Raw genomic sequence first — 16,269 nt, forward strand, 5'->3', positions numbered from 1 at the left:
TGAAAAGGGATTTCTTACAAACTATTTATTTACAGTCTAATTGAGCTTCCCAAAGAGAGTTTGCGTTTGATGTGGGACTGGAATGGTGTGACTTCTCCACAAAGACAGATCTTCAGATAAAAATACTAAGATTACACAAAGTAAATTGCCAGAAGTTTTTAAAAACTTGACTGACAATTTGGGTTTGGCGGATATAGAGACAGAGAAATGGTAATGCTAGAGAGTAGATCTATCTTTCAGAAAGACATAGATCTTTTTAAAAGAATGCATATGATTTCTAAAAATTTAGTTACTGAAGTCTCTAAAGTAGATTTACTAAAGTTCTTTTCAGGCTATAATCCCGTAACCTGGGTGTATAAAAGAAAATCTAATACTTTTATATGGCGATTGAATTGAATGTTGTTGCAAAAAGCCGTTATTGTAGAGAATTTAATTTACAGAAAGGTACTGACCTGATAGTGGTTTTGGATATAAGCAATACATTTATCTGAGATTATTTGATTAAATGTAATTCTGAACTAAGAAGACAATACAAGAAAAATGCAAAAAAGATCAAGAAAAAAGACAATTTACAGAACTTCTCCAATTAATACAGATATTTCTCAACTAATGTCATCATATATGGTGGACATGTAAGAAGGCTAAAAATTTAGGATACAGTTACATGCATACATTCATAAGATTTTAAAAACTATTATATAAATGAGATGCTTTTCTTCTGGGGTTAATAGATAAAGAACTTGATATAAGACATGGAACTTTGTTTTTATATAGTAGAAAATCCCATTTTAAAAATGGGCTGTAGAAGGGTGGGTGAAGCAGGGTAGCCAATCTCACTAGCTGGGCCATCATGCTCGGCAGGAGCCCTGCTGCCCTTCACCATCACAGCCTAGCCCCTTCAGAGGAGGGAGGGCAAGTCAGGTTTAGGGCTGGGCACGTCAGCGTCTGAAGCGGCCATTCGTGCCCGAAGCAGACAGAGCTGCAGCGCGGGGCAGAGTTGAGGCATAGGCACCGGCATGCCTCCTCCCCCACGCTGTGGCACTGGCTGCTTTGGGTGCTGACATCATAGTGCCCAACCCTAGTCGGGTTAAATAGCCCCCCCGGAGCTCTCCAAGCAACCAGGAGGCCGGGAAGCATCAGGTGGGTGCATCAGAACACACCTGGATAGGCCTTCCACCCCCCTGACGGTGAGGAGGCTGCAGACTGCAAGGCGGTTACAGTGGTGGATGCGTGGATGAGTCTTCCACCCACCCGAGCAGTGAGGAAGTCACAGAGTGCAGGGCAGTTGTGGCGGAGTGCACCCGGACTTGTCTCCCCGAGCTGCCGGCAGCCAGGAGGCCTATATGCACGGGATGGCCAGCTCCCCCTTTTACCGCCTGCCAGTTCTTCCTAATGCCAAGTGCCAGGATGCGGCATAGAGGAGGAGGAGGAGCAAGGGGGAGGAGAAGAGCCTCTGACTGGCCCTCAGTGGGAGATGGCTGTCACCCTATTGGGGGGATGTCCAATAGCAAGAGCCAATAAGCGTCTCAGCATGTCATTGGAAGGATGGTAAGCTTTTTATGTATAAAGAAGATGACTATGGCAGCAAGACTGGTATATGCTCAAAAATGGAAACGTTTGTTATTATCCACAATGAAAGTATGGTAGGTAAAAATGCTGAAATTGGCAAAGATGGAGAAATTCATTTATTTGATTAAAGAAAGGAGAACCTCTATATTTCTTTTTCTTTATGTTATATATATTTGATAAATAATTTCATCATAGATAAAATCAAAAGCCTTTTCTTTATATACTGTTTCTTTTTTTCTTCTCTTTTCTCTTCTCATTAGTTTTGTACAGATTTTATATTATGTTCTAAAATCTCCAATAAGTTTTTTTTTATGTGCTCGAAAAATCAAACAATGACATCTCGCAATGCCCGTTTTCTCTCAGATTGAGCATCATATTGATCTGATCACAATTTTAAGATGAGCAGCATTTTGAGCGTTGCCATGTCCATGAAGTGTTCATCACCACACAGGCAACTGGCCTGATTTGGAATGGAGAATTTGGGCTAAACTGAAGGCAAGCATTGAGCTTGTATCAGACAGGCGAGCACAAATAAAAATTTCAGAAGGAAGACTCACATGGTTCCATTGGTGTAGATAGTCTCCCCTCCTTCCACATACTGGACCTGAGCTGGGTAGACGTGTTGTACGGTTTGCACCTGAAAGCAGTATCAGTAAACCAGATTTGCAGAGAGAAATATAAAGCCGGAAGAGAAGGGGATCTAATTGCAAAATAGGGATTTTCTTCTGCCTCCCAAAACAACATCTCTGATCAGCCCATTTTTATTTACTTCTTGGGGATATACAACGGAGAATCCACTCTGGCTTTCAGTTGCCCTACCCTTCTTGTACTCTGTTTAACTTTCTTCCAAACACCCTCAATGTTTCATGCCCTCAGAGTATACCCAGTCATTATCAGATCATTTTGGGGGTTCCATTCCTTTTGGCTAATTTTCAAACATATTGTTCTGCACATCTAGGGAGTCACAATGACAGACATAGAATCATAGAATCGGAAGGATCTTACGGGCCATCTAGTCCAACCCCCTACACTAAGAGTCAGCTTGGTGTAGTGGTTAGGAGTGCGGACTTCTAATCTGGTGAGTTGGGTTTAATTCCATGGTCCCCCACATGCAGCCAGCTGGGTGACGTTGGGCTCGTCACAGCACTGATAAAGCTGTTCTGAAAGAGTAGGTATATCAGGGCTCTCTCAGCCTCACCTCCCTCCCAGGGTGTCTGTTGTGGGGAGAGGAAAGGGAAGGCGACTGTAAGCTGCATTGAGCCTCCTTCGGGTAGAGATAAGCGGCATCTAAGAACCAACTCTTCTTCTTCTTCAGTAATCTCAGGGCTCTCTCAGCCCCACCCACCTCACAGGGTGTCTGTTGTGGGGAGAGGAAAGGGAAGGAAACTGTAAGCCACTTTGAGCCTCCTTTGGGTAGGGAAAAGCGGCATATAAGAACCAACTCTTCTTCTTCTTCAGTAATCTCAGGGCTCTCTCAGTTCCACCTCCCTCACAGGGTTTCTGTTGTAGAGAGAGGAAAGGAAAAGTGAATGGAAACCGCTTTGAGCCTCCTTCGGGGAGAGAAAAGTGGCATCTAAGAACCAACTCTTCTTCTTCTTCAACGACATGAAATCATCTAATAGTGTGTCAGGAATCCAGTTGATCAAAGTCAGACCCTGATTGGCAGCAGCTCTCCAGACTCTTAACAAAACCTCTTCCACCTCACCTACAGGGGGATCCTTCTAACTGGACTTTGAACCTGGAAACTTCTCTGTGCCAGGTAGATGCTCTGCCTTTGAGCCATACGAGCACGTAGGAAACCTGGAACCTGTCTCAGAGTGGTCCTCTTTTTCAGGTTCAGTGACTGGTAGGAGCTCCCTGGTTCCTGTTGGGCCTAGGCCATGGAATACAAGGATTTATGAAAAGACATAGGTACATAACTTTCCTGTGCCTTGGCCTTGCTCGTGCGCAAGGTGAGACCTTGCTGATCGTGGGAAGCTTCACCCCTGTGCCACGTAACACTTACCTGCTGAGGAACCTGCTGGACTCTGGGCACCGTCAGCTGCTGCATTTGGGCCCCTTTGGGAGTGGAGCCCGTTGCCTGCACCAGAACCCTCTGAAAGAATGAGCAAAACCAAAAATTCACCCTTCAGAGGTTCCCCAAGCTACAAATCCAGTCCCCTGCTAACAGCTCCCGAGGTAATGCGCAGCACTCATCTGAACCTCGCACGGAAATCGCGCCCACTGTAAACAATAATAAAGCAAACTATTACAACAGAGAAGAGCAGCAGAACCCCCCCCTCCCAACCAAACAGAAGAGTCATTTGTCATTCTGAATTATGTAATTATTCAAGCCCTTCCCATCAACTAAGACCTGCCCCCAGTTAAGTGCAGACTTCAATTAAAAAAAAATATTTGTAAAAAAAAAATGCACCCCAACTTAGATGAGCAATTCCTTCCCTTTCCTGTCCCCGGGTCTCTCATGATTCTTTCCCTGGGGACTGATTGGCTGGCCAGTCTGGGGCTTTAATGAACTACTTTTCACTGTCACCCCCCTCAAGACTTTTCGCTGCAGAAAGGCAACTTAAAAATGTCCTGAATAAAAGAAAACACCTCTTCTAAGATGATGCCTGCTATTACCACCGAATGTTTTTTTTTTAAGCAAGCATACCATTTCAAAAAACAACCTACTGTTTTGAAATGCACGCAGATTCATTTTGGGATTTATCGCCCTCCCCACGGCAGTTAGCGAAGGAACCCAAACAGATCCTCCTTGTGCCAAAACAGTATATCTCCCTGGGTCCAGCTGTGATCTGACAAGGTGTGCATACACATGAAAACTTATACTTTGTTGGCCTTAAAGGGGCTACTGGACTCAAACTTCCGTTTTATGGTTATCACACTTACAGGTCCTAGGATGCCCACAAAACCTCCAGCTGCAACAGCTGACGTTCTGGACACTGCCCAAAAGGTATGAATCCTTTTTTGCACAGAGGCTGTCCCTGGGCCAGCAGCCAGATAGTAACAAACAAACACGTTCTATTACAGTGTTCTATTTACAGCGTTATCAGTGGCAATTTGATTCAGCTGATTCTAGATCGGCACCCGAGACTTCCATTAAAGGATAAGGTTAAGAAACTTTTCAATAATGAAAACAGACAAATAATCCTCTGCACTGCTAAATTTTGGGCTGCAGTTACTAAATTGTGTAGTATATATAGGGGGCACAAGGCCCCCCCCAATCGAACACTGTAATGCAGCCTTTCTGAACTTGAGAAACCTCTGAAGCATTCTTCAGGCTTTGAGAAACCACGGGAGTGGCGCAATTGTGCAGAATACGGTTGGGAAACCTAACTGTGGACACGCCCACCTGGGGCCCCTCCCCTTCCCACCCCTTTCAGGCCCATCATTGGCGATTGTGGGGGGGGGGGGTTGCTCGGTCAACATAACCATATATGGTCATATCACCCAATCAATGTTTAATGGGGTTTTAATGTATATATTGTGTTTTTGATCGGTATTGTAAGCCACCACGAAACGACTTTGTCAGGAGTGGCGGGGAAAATGTCTAAAAATAAATAAATAAATAAATTGAAAAATATATTAAAAATTAATTCTCATCCATCTGGGAAACTCTGACAGGGCTCTGCCTCAGGGCTTTATGAAACCCTGGTTGAGAGTGTTTGCTGTAATGACTCAATACTTTGATTTTGGTGTTTTATTAATGATTTTTAATCATGGTAGAGCCAGCTTGGCGTAGTGGTTAACAGTGGTGGCTTCTAATCTGCGAGCTGGGTTTAATTCTTCACATGCCATTAGCTGGGTGACCTTGGGCTTGTCACAGTCCTGATAGTGCTGTTTGCATGCGGCTCACTCAGCCCCACAGACTTTACAGGGCGTCTGTTGTGGAGAGAGGAAGGCAGATGGAAGCCGCTTTGAGACATCTTCAGGTAGTGAAAAGTAGGGTATAAAAACCACCCCTTCTTCTATATTTGTTAATTTAAACATTTTTTTGTATTTAAATGTTGTTTCTGCAATCTGGTATTTTAAATGTACATTTAAATATTGGTTTGAACGACTGTAAATAAAATCTACTTGCTTGTTGCCCAAAAAGGAATGAATGGATGTGTTTATATCGTTCACATATCTAAAGATTAATCGGAAACCTGCCTTGGAAACCTGCCTGTCTTCTATCGGAAAAACGGTGGTTGATTTCAGTTTGGGGGGGGGGGGGGGCGCCGAAGGCTGACCAGTAGAGTGGGAGGGGCCAACTCTCAAAGAGGAGGAGAAACAGCTTGCCTACAGAAAGCCTAGGGTAGCCAACCTCCAGGTGGGACCTGGAGGTCTCCTGGTACTGCAACTGATTTCCAGACTACAATTTCCATGGAGAAAATGACTGCTTTGCAGGGTGGACTGTATGGCATTATACCCTGCTGTGGCCCTCCCCAGGGTAACTGCAGTCCATGGATTTGAAGAGCCACAGTTTAGCCAAGCCTAACTTAAATGCATGCATAGAGGAAAGGTTTTTTAGCAGATACTGGTCATGATAACGATTGGAACCTCCATATTCAGGGGTATTCTACCTCCAAATGCCAGTTGCTGAGGGAATAGCCACAAGATTTGGCATACGCGCCTCTTTGTGCATTTGGTTAGGTACTGGATGCGCCATGGATGCTTTGGGCTGATCCCGCATTGAGCAGGGGGTGGGACTAGATGGCCTGGATGGCCCCTTCCCACTCTAGGATTCCCTGAGTCTAGTTCAAGCAGTGGAATGGGCTGCCTGAGGAGCTGGGGATCTCCCCCTCATGGGCGGTCTTCAAGCAGCAGCTGGACAGATCCTTCTCCTGGATGCTTGAGGCTGATCCTGCACTGATCAGGGAGCTGGACTAGATGGCCTTCATGGCCCCTTCCCACTGTAGGATCCTATGAGTTTAGTTCAGCAGTGGGATGGGCTGCCTCAGGAGGTGGGGAGCTCCCCTTCACTGGCAGTCTTCAAGCAGTGGCTGGTCAGATCCTTCTCCCGGATGCTTGAAGCTGATCCTGCCTTGAGCAGGGGTTGGATTAGATGACCTGCATGCCCCCTTCTCACTCTATGGTTCTGTGGGTACTAGGCTAGATGGCCTGACCCAACAGGCAGATTCTCATGATGTCTGACAAGCCATAAGGCTCTGAAGAGTCACAGCCCAATGGTCAGCCAGGAAATCTCCCCAAGGGTTTCCGCAAAAAAAGAAATGCCACCGGATTATGGAGAGGTCAGACATATCGAGTGGCATATGATATTATGATGTAATATTTAAGTCTTCCCCCTGTTGCTTTCTTCTTGAAAGTTGTGTTCCAGAAAAAGGTTTAGTTTTCTCTTTCTTCATTGTAGGCTTAATGGCCCAGGGTTCGTGAAACCCTGCTGCAGATGGATGGCCCTGAAAGGATTTCCCAAACAGGTGGGAGTTAGTTAATTTTTTAATACATGTATTTAAATTTGTTAAACATTTCCCAGGTGATGTGACTATATATATGGTCATGTCGACCCAACCCAATGGTCAATGATGGGCCTGGAGGGGGTGGGAAGGGGCTTGTACACAGCTATGCTTGCCAATCATATTCTGTATGATTGCACCACTTCCGGGGTTCCTCTGTAAAAAATTGAGAAAGGCTGCTATACTATAAAATAGCAACTTGCATTTCAGAAATAGCAGTTCCATAATATCTGGTGTTTTATGTTTAAATATATATATATACCAGGGGTAGTCAAACTGCGGCCCTCCAGATGTCCATGGACTACAATTCCCATGAGCCCCTGCCAGCATTCGCTGGCAGGGGGCTCCTGGGAATTGTAGTCCATGGACATCTGGAGGGCCGCAGTTTGACTACCCCTGATATATACAGTAAACTGTTTCCGTCTACCTGCTGCGATGCGGGAACCAGCTGGACCACCGGGGCTTGGACGGCAGCCGATGTTCGCAGGGCCACAGGAGTTGTGGATTCGGAGCCACCCTCCGAACTCTGCATACTGGGCTCTAGGAGAAAGGACACAGGCAACAGGGTTGGGGGGGGGGCTGTAAAAAGGAAACCTGCCTTTGCTAAGCACCAAGGAAAGACCCTGCTTTGGGGACCACGGAACGCGCACAAAGTGCGGAACGGATGGGTCTTGATTTTGGAAGTCGTCTGTGCGTACAGTTTGCAGCAGCTGCACGTCAATTTCGGGACTGACAACACAGAGCAGACAGCTCAGCTTTGGAGTTTTTAAACAAATGTTCCCTCTTCCGTCTATATTAAAAGAGGCTTGCTCGGTCTCTGAAGGCAATTTTAATTAATTATCATTCATGCAACAAATTATCATTCACAGATCAGCATGACAAACGTTGAGTTTCTCACCCTGAACTTACAGAACTTACAAACCCACCAGCAATTGTAACTGGGAATGCCGTCAACTCTGTTAACCTCTAAAAATAAACAGAAATTTCCAAAAGCTGATTCAAGAATTTCTCCCCCAACGATCTAGCGATCCAGCTTCAAACATGCGCACAAAAAACCAACTCATGCAATTTCAACCCCACCCTCTCTCCAAGGAGATCAGGGCACTCCCTTTTCCGTGTTATGCCCACAACCACCCTGCAAGGTAGACTGACCCTGTCTCACGCGCACTCAGCCCGCATCCAACACATTCCAAAACCAGGCCAACACAGTCTTTTTTCCTTCTCAAAAAAAAACAAATTGGGCACAGCCTTCCCTGCAGGTTCTCCTTACATCAAATTGAGCCTGAGAAAGGGACATGACCAAGCTTGGCCAGCAAGTCATTGGCAGAGGTTGGATCTAAAACACCCAAGCCTGAGTCATCCTGGCACACTCTATAAAGCAAAGCCACAAGGCATTGAGTGGGAATACAGCCAATCTTTAAAAAATAACACTTTCCTCCCCGTCCTTTAAGGTTATTATAGTGTGAACTCCAAAGTGGTCAAATATCTCCAGCTTTTGTAATGCAGGGAATTTGGGGGGGGGGGGGAGGCGACGGTACACACAAATAGACATCACTTCCTACGTCAGCAAAAAAAATAAATAAGCAAACTCTGACTTGCCCTGGAACAAGGCAGGCGTTCGGGACAGATGGAGTCCCTGGAAACCGTCTCTGTTTACCCCGAGCTGGCTCAGTATCCAAGCAGAGAGCAAGCAACAGGAAAACGGAACTATTAAAAAAATAAAATCAGCCGGAGAGAGTGAGAACGCACAAGCAACAACTTCTGGCTTCTATTTCTGGTCTTGCTACGTTCGGTGACCCAGGGAGAAAGGGGGGTTGGAGGGGCTCCTGTATCTTCCGCTTTCCAGCTCTCTCACTCAAACAAAGAAAAGATAATCGGTGGCAGGTAGACACAGTAGACACGGTGACCCCGCTTTAAATGGAGGAAATCATGGTGGTGGCTAAGGAAGGTCATTCTCGGTAAGCTGGCTGTCCCAAGTAGTCTTCATTTTGGCTTTTTCTTTTAAATAAAGAAAGGTGACTGGAATCCAAAGGGGAGGGGTACGCCAGTAACCCCACCACTGCTTTTTTTCTTTCCTTCTTTCTTTGGCTCACTTTCTTTTTTTAGAGTGGAAAAACATACAGAGGACTGCCGAACCTGTTTTTGATCTTTCACAGCCATGTCAGAGAAGCTATTTCGGTAGGTCCCTCTGGCTGGCCCGTCTCCCTCCTCCTATGCAGCAAAATGCTCGTTTGCATCTGGGTCCCCCCAAGCCTTAAAAGACTCAAGCGGTTGTGAAGCACAGAGCAGTTTTTAAAAGAAATCAGTCCCACACAGTAAATATTCTCTCCCCCCCCCGCCCAAGAAACCAGACAAGGCCTAAAATCAACACACAAATTGAGTTTTCGGCTGTTGGAATCAGGTCAGTGACAGACCTTGCAGGATTGTTGCAGATATTGTGATAGTCATGTGAAGGCAGGAAAGAGAGGGCACGTGGCTTGGTGGCACAAACCAGGTTTGTTTGGACAGGGTGCTCAGCTGAAGGGGCGAGCACTTCCAAATGGGACACCCACCCATGTGATGTAGTGATTAAGAGCAGCAGACGCTAATCTGGAGAACCGGATTCGATTTCCCCACTCCTCTGCATGCTGCCAGCTGGGTGACCTTGGGCTTGTCACAGTTCTCTCAGGGCTGTTTTTGTAGAGCAGCTCTCTTAGAGCTCTCTTGGCTGCACCTACCTCACAAGTTGTCTGTTGTAGGGAGTGGAAGGGAAGGGCATTCGTAAGCCACTTTCAGGACTCCCTTCAAGTAGTGAAAAAGCAGGGTATAAAAAAACAGCTCTTCTTCTAGCTTTTTCTCTACCCGAAGGAGTCTCAAAGCGGCTTCCAATTGCCTTCCCTTTCCTCTCCCCCAACAGACACCCTGTGAGGGAGGCTCAGGGAGCCCTGATATGACTGAAGAAGAAGAAGAGTTGATTCTTAGATGCCACTTTTCTGTACCCAAAGGAGTCTCAAAGCGGCTTACAATCACATTCTCTTACTCTCCTCATATCAGGCACCCTGCGGGGTGGGTGAGGCTGAGAGAGCCCCGATATTCCTGCTCGGTAAGAACATCTTTCTCAGTGCCGTGGCGAGCCCAAGGTCACCCAGCTGGCTGCATGTGGGGGAGTGCAGATTCAAACCCGGCTCTAGGCCCCACTCAAGGAGTTCAGTGGAGATTCTGCACCCACCATTTCATCTGTTCTGCATAGAGATCATCTAGGGGAGGGATGGCCAAACTGTGGCTTTCCAGATGTCCACAGACTACATGCTGGCTAGCAGGGGCTCATGGGAATTGTAGTCCATGGACATCTGGAGCGCCACAGCTTGGCCACCACTGACTTAGATCATTATCTCTGGGTGCCCCCATTTTTCGGGATCAGAAGGGCACCAAATGGACGCGGAGACTTTTCCATACTGGCACCACTCTTCAACATCACCCTCCCCCAGAGGGGCTTCCTTAACTTCTCCACTGATCTCATTCGGAAACAAAAGAGAACGGCAAAGTTTCTCTCGGACGGTAAACTGTAACTGCCTGCCAGCTCGTGTCATTATATCCTTTTGAAAACGGTCACGTGTCGCTTTAAAGGGAGAAGTGGGCAAAGAACACAACACACCTTACAAGGCAGCAGTGAGATAAAAGGTAAGAGATAACAGCCCCCCCCCCGCCCCTCCCCGGGGCAATTATATATCTCGATGTCCCGTTTCTCACAGCCGGCTGCCGATGCTCACAGCGATGAGCAGCCGATTTTGTAGCATCACATTTGCTATTTGACATGTGGCCTGATTGACTTTACTTCGATCACTTTTATGCCCTCTTTCTGCCATCAGCTCCCAAGGCAGAGGCTGGGCCAGAGCTAGTTGCTTGGTTAAACGGCAGGGATTCTCAGTGGACGAGGAAACATCATAATCCTGAGAATTAGACGCCCCCCAAGCCTCCAGACTGAGCCATTAAGAGGGCCGTCTGCTCCGGCCAAGGGTCACTTGACAAACTATGGTACCCTTCCATTTGCTGGGCTCAGTACGCTGCCTGTTTCCCCTTTCCTCCACTGAGGTAGCCGCCATGCCAGTGTCCATTCATTGAACTGACAATAGGCTCTAAAAAAACAATCACATTGTCCTACCAAACTTATTGCTGACACAGCAAATGATGGTATTCTGCTCTGGTTCGGCCTCACTTGGAGTCCTGTGTTCAGTTTTGGGCACCACCGATGAAGAGGGAGGTAGACAAACTGGAGCGTGTCCAGAGGAGGGCAACAAAGATGGTGAGGGGTTTGGAGACCAAGACATATGAGGAAAGGCTGGGGGGGGGGGGCTTGGTCTGTTTAGCCTGGAAAGGAGACGACTGAGAGGGGATCTGATAACCGTCTTCAAGTATTTAAAAGGCTGCCATATGGAGGATGGAGCAGAATTGTTCTCTCTTGCCCCAGAGGGACAGACCAAAATGAATGGGATGAAATTAATTCAAAAGAAATTCTGTCTAAACATCCGGAAGAAGTTCCTGACAGTTGGAGCAGTTTCTCAGTGGAACAGGCTTCCTCGGGAGGTGGTGGGTTCTCCATCTTTGGAGATTTTAAAACAGAGGCTAGATAGCCATCTGACAGAGAGGCTGATTCTGTGAAGGCAAAGGGGCGGCAGGTTATAGTAGACTAGTAATCAAGCCCGCTGTAATCAAAATACAGCGGGCGCTAGGAATGGGAGCCTCCGGCAGTCGCACACAGCGCGGCTGCCGGGGGCTCCCCGGGTGGCGGCCTGACGCGGCGAGAGGCGCTTCGCACCTCCTGACGCATCAGGCCGCCGGCAAGGGAGGAACTGCGAGCCACTTTTCGCCAGGGAGGGAATCGGCGAGGCCAATCGGCAGGCGGTTTGCGCATGCCGATTGGCCCCGCCAATGGTCTGTCCAGAGAAAGGGGCCAATCGGCACCCTTCCTCATCCCAGACAGAGCCTGCCCTAACTCCTCCCCCTAAGCCCTTACGGCGCTGCGGGCTGTGTTAAGATGAGCAATTGGGATGTGAGTGTCCTGCATAGTGCAGGAGGTTGGACTAGATGACCCAGGAGGTCCCTTCCAACTATCATTCTACTAGAAATCAAGCCCGCTGTATGCTAAATACAGCAGGCGCTAGCATCGTTCCTGGGTGCCCCCCTCGGCACAGCGATGCCCCCGCCCCGCCTCGTTTTCCACGCCTCTCCCACCCCAGGCACGGCGTCCCTGCCCCTTTCCCCACTAGGAAGCCTCAGTTGTCAGCGCCCTGCCACCCCGGGCCCTGGGTACCTTGTGGGAGCCAAGCTCCAAGGCAAGTGTGTTCTTGTAATGGTGGCAGGCGGCAGCAGGCGGGCGAGTTCGTGGGCTGGGTGGGCAGTCCTGGGCTCAGGGGGGCAATCAAGAGCCGTGCGGTGTGCAGCTCCCAAATGGCCCCCTGGCCCAGGACTGACAATCGGGGAGGGGCAATTGGGAGGCGCTTTCTGCCTCCCAATTGGCACCCCCGATTGTCAGTCCTGGGCCAAGTGCCAATGGGCTCTGTTCCCCTCCCGGACTCTGCCCACCCCACCCCACCCCACCCCACCCCTGCCCTTACTGTTTTATTTATACCTCTCCCACAGAGCGGTTACAGATGATTCCATGGGCTTCACCAGCTATTGTGTGAAACTGCACATGCAGCCCAACATCCTTGCGGGCACCACGTATGGGCCCTAGGATTCATTCATCAGAGTCAGTTTTCTTACAGCTGTTCTCCCAGAGTGGTCCTGTCAGTCTCACCAACCGCACAAGGTATCTGTCGTAGGGAGAGGAAGGGGAGGCGATTGTAACGTGCTTCGAGACTCCTTCGGGAAGTTAAAAGTGGGGTATAAAAACCAACTCTTCTTCTTCTTCTTTTCTGGAACCCGTCAAGTGTGCTTAGGAAGTGGGTGGGGCCAGGTAGGGCTTTTACCCAGCAAGGCTTCTGATTGGCCACTGGAGATTTGATTGGCAACAGCTGTCACCACAGATCTCCTGTCTTGAGTCAAGCTGTGGCAGCCGTTCTGGGGCGGGCTCCACTTTCTGCTGCAGCCAATTTAATAAATAATAATAATAATTTTTATAACCTGCCTCTCCATGATTGGCTGAAATAACAACCGACTCTAAAAACATACCAATTAAAAAACCAACAACATTAAAAACAATGAAGCCACCTCCTTCTGGGAATAATTCATAACTTTCGGAGGTTGGTCACAGCTTGGAGGGGCCTTATGGTGGTGGATGGGGTCTCAGGCTTGGAGGCCAGTATCTTGACATTTATACCTGGCTTTAGCCATCGGCCTGGAAGAACAGCTCAGTTTCGCAGGACCTCCCAATCTGCTTGGGGTCCCGGAAGGTCTTGATCTCCTCAGGCAGAGCCTTCCACCAGATGGGGTCCAGTGTTGGAAAAGCCCTGACCCTTGTCGAGGCCAGTTTGATCTCTAGGGCTGGGGACCCTGAGCAGATTTTGATTCTTCAGTTGCAGCTATTGAGGGGTGAGGAGGATGGAGGAAAAGGTGGTTCCTTGTGCCAATTCTGTGGCAGCCATTTTGTCCTTGTGCCACTGTCTACCATGCTGTATCAGAATTCCAAAAGCTGCCTGTAGGCTCATAAAGGTTGAGGAACCCAGGTTTATGCAAAGCACATGTGCCTCAAGGTGCAGCGACATTCAAGCATTAGGCCTGTGCCCCAGCAGCTATGGGCTTCACTTGTGCCTCACTTGCACCCCAGCATTCACAAGCTACACTGAGCATCAGCATTTATGTCCTGCACATGGTGCCCTCCCACTACCTGTACACGGATCAGAGACAAACATATTTCCCTTCTTCGCTCAGCGATTTAACTTCTATGGCTCCCAGAGTGGAAGCTGAGCCCTGAACGATGTTGTAAGTCACACACAAACAACTAGCAATATTTGTTAAAATATATTCAAAAAGCATACAAGTGCTTTTCAAGGGGAGGGGGTTACAGGAAATAGCAAGAATGCAGAGAAAAACCTCCGTTTTTATTAAACATCTCCCTCCTTCCGTTTCAGATGACTTAATTAAACAAGAGCCATACTGGATTCACATTAAAACCAGAGGCCAGGAAACGGGAGAGTCTCTGGCAAAGAGTCCCATAACCCAATACTGCATTTTGGGATTTTCCGAAGCAGGCACAGAGTGTGACTCTGAAATTTTGGGGGGCTATGAAAGATAGTGGGGTTGGATTCCCTACGGGCCTCAAGGTCAGCCCGACTTGGACTGTCAATCCAGGCAGAATGTCACATTTCTCAAAATCACCCCACACCCGCCCTCTCCCCAATCCCTGTTCCAACTTTGTGTCTTCCTTAAGCCGGTGAACTTTGCCATTCTTTTTCACGCCGCTATCTGACTGTGCGGAATTGCAACCTTCCGCCTCACGTACGGTGCCGATAAGTCAGCATGATCCACGAGATGTGCATCCCGAGAAAGACCGCGCATGGTGCGCTCATCTGACAATGAGCCCTGAGAGCCGCAGTACCAAAAGCACAGGCACCAATGGAGGCAAATAGCAGGGCAAACTTTCCGGTTTGGCAGCAAACCAGCTGCAAGCACTGGAGAAGCACTGGGAAATCCAGCCTGCAATTTCGTTTGCAATATGCCGGGAGGAAATGGGGGCGAGGTGTGTGTGGCAGAGGGGGAACATGTTCCTGAAGCATCTCTGCTCTCCCCACGACAGAGACTAATGTGCAAAAGAAACGTTTTCTTCTTTTCCTGAAGATTTGTTTTCAAAAGGTGCTTGTGCAAAGGGGGGGGGGGAAGGTGTCATATTTCTCTAGGACGCAGGCAGAAACGGCCTCCTTCTTTCCCGTTACTATAGAGAAGAATTTTTCTTTTCATTACGATCTTTGCAGCCATCCGGGAAGGACTGACAAACAACCCTGACATATTTTAGTGTGTTTTTCGAGCCTGTTAATGGGAGAAAGGAGGAGAGCGGATGGCCGGGGAGATGGCATTGTTTAGTTTGGGAAGCATTCTATCCGTCGCCCAGCAACCGGCTCCTGGAAACGGGAGTGGACCGCGTCACCGTAGCAACCGTTGTTACTCGACAAACAATGCGGACCAGTGCAAACAGAGCCCAGATCCAGGTTATTAATTAAACATCTGCATGTGTTTCTCCCTCTTCCCCCCCCCCCCACACTTGGAAGGAAGATGTGCTCGTTCCAGACGATTATCTCTGGATACAACCAGCTGCTTTTAATTGATACTATTGTCTGTTCTGAGATGCAAAAAGTTTTTTTGGGGTGAGGACAGAGTGTTTCTTGATAATCCTGGGGTGCACATTTGTGGGAACAGGCAATAAAGGACTCCTGGCATTTTTTTTTTCTTTCTTTCTCTCTCTTTCGGTTGATCATTTTTGTCACCAGTCTGACTTCTTTAGAACTTCCCGTTTATTGGGGACAAACAAAACCCAACGCTAGTGTTTTTACAGCCCCCTTGCTCGTCTGAACAGTGCTTCCTTTAGCCCTTTTTAAAACCAGCCCTGGAACAAGCAAGGGGCGTGTCCTCTGAACATGTGCAGAGAGACTTTCGCCTTGTCAACAAAGCCACACATCTCCGGGGGGATCGCAAAGATAATTTCCCTGTGTGCCCCCACCCCCTAAAAGTTTTGACACAATTCTCCAGGGCACCCTTAGGGCTCTCTATCTTGAATCCGGACACATTTCCCACGATTCTATGCAAGCAATGAATTCAGTGGGACACAATTACACCAGAGGGCACGGGAGTGCACTGTGCCATGTACAGCCCAAAGGGTTCAGACCTGTTTCCTGTGCTATGCAGCTCAGGCAGTGAGAAGGCGAAATGTAGCCCTCCCTGAACGTATAGGCCCTGTTTATGCATATCCTGGCAGGCCAACGGGAGAAACTGGACCACCTGGCTTCACCCAACACAGCTCTTTTTCACATGGGGGATGGAACTCTGAAAAGACTTGCAAGCAGGGGCTCATGGGAATTGTAGTCCATAGACATCTAGAAAGTCACCGTTTAGCCACCAGTGAACTCTATGGCACTATATACCCCTGAGATATGTCTATTCCCCAAACCCTGCACTCCCCAAAAATCTCCAGGGTTGGTAAAATCTTTGACAAGTCAGGTTCCGATGTGCAAGCAACCGCAGGTTCAAATCTCCGCTTCTCTGGAGAGCTCTCCGCTGAGCTCATAGAATCCTAGAGTTGGAAGGGACCTCCTGGGTCATCTAGTCCAACCCCTGC

The 16,269-nt window shown here is 48.1% G+C and overlaps 1 protein-coding gene and 1 long non-coding RNA gene across 5 annotated transcripts in view; one reads left to right on the forward strand and one right to left on the reverse strand.

Moving 5' to 3' along the window:
• RFX2 (regulatory factor X2) overlaps positions 1 to 16,269 on the reverse strand; it is a 59,780-nt gene that overhangs the window by 27,647 nt on the left and 15,864 nt on the right. For 2 of the 3 annotated variants that reach the window (XM_077331742.1, XM_077331740.1), the window contains exons 2-4: positions 7,450 to 7,562; positions 3,575 to 3,664; positions 2,127 to 2,206 (exon numbers count right to left, since the gene is read on the reverse strand). In XM_077331742.1, coding sequence (XP_077187857.1) covers positions 2,127 to 2,206; positions 3,575 to 3,664; positions 7,450 to 7,554 — 275 coding nt within the window. In that variant the 5' untranslated portion in view covers positions 7,555 to 7,562. The remainder of the gene's footprint in view (positions 1 to 2,126; positions 2,207 to 3,574; positions 3,665 to 7,449; positions 7,563 to 16,269) is intronic. The other variant, XM_077331741.1, reaches the window with a different exon arrangement.
• Positions 1,109 to 8,014, forward strand: LOC143834868 (uncharacterized). Of its 2 annotated transcripts, none has more exons than XR_013229919.1 (3): positions 1,109 to 1,548; positions 6,920 to 6,986; positions 7,892 to 8,014. It is a non-coding gene; the product is annotated as an uncharacterized LOC143834868 (long non-coding RNA). The 2 variants fall into 2 exon arrangements; XR_013229918.1 differs by lacking the exon at positions 1,109 to 1,548 and adding an exon at positions 4,260 to 4,519.

This window comes from Paroedura picta, chromosome 4 (assembly GCF_049243985.1).
Source record: "Paroedura picta isolate Pp20150507F chromosome 4, Ppicta_v3.0, whole genome shotgun sequence".
Lineage (NCBI taxonomy): Eukaryota > Metazoa > Chordata > Lepidosauria > Squamata > Gekkonidae > Paroedura > Paroedura picta.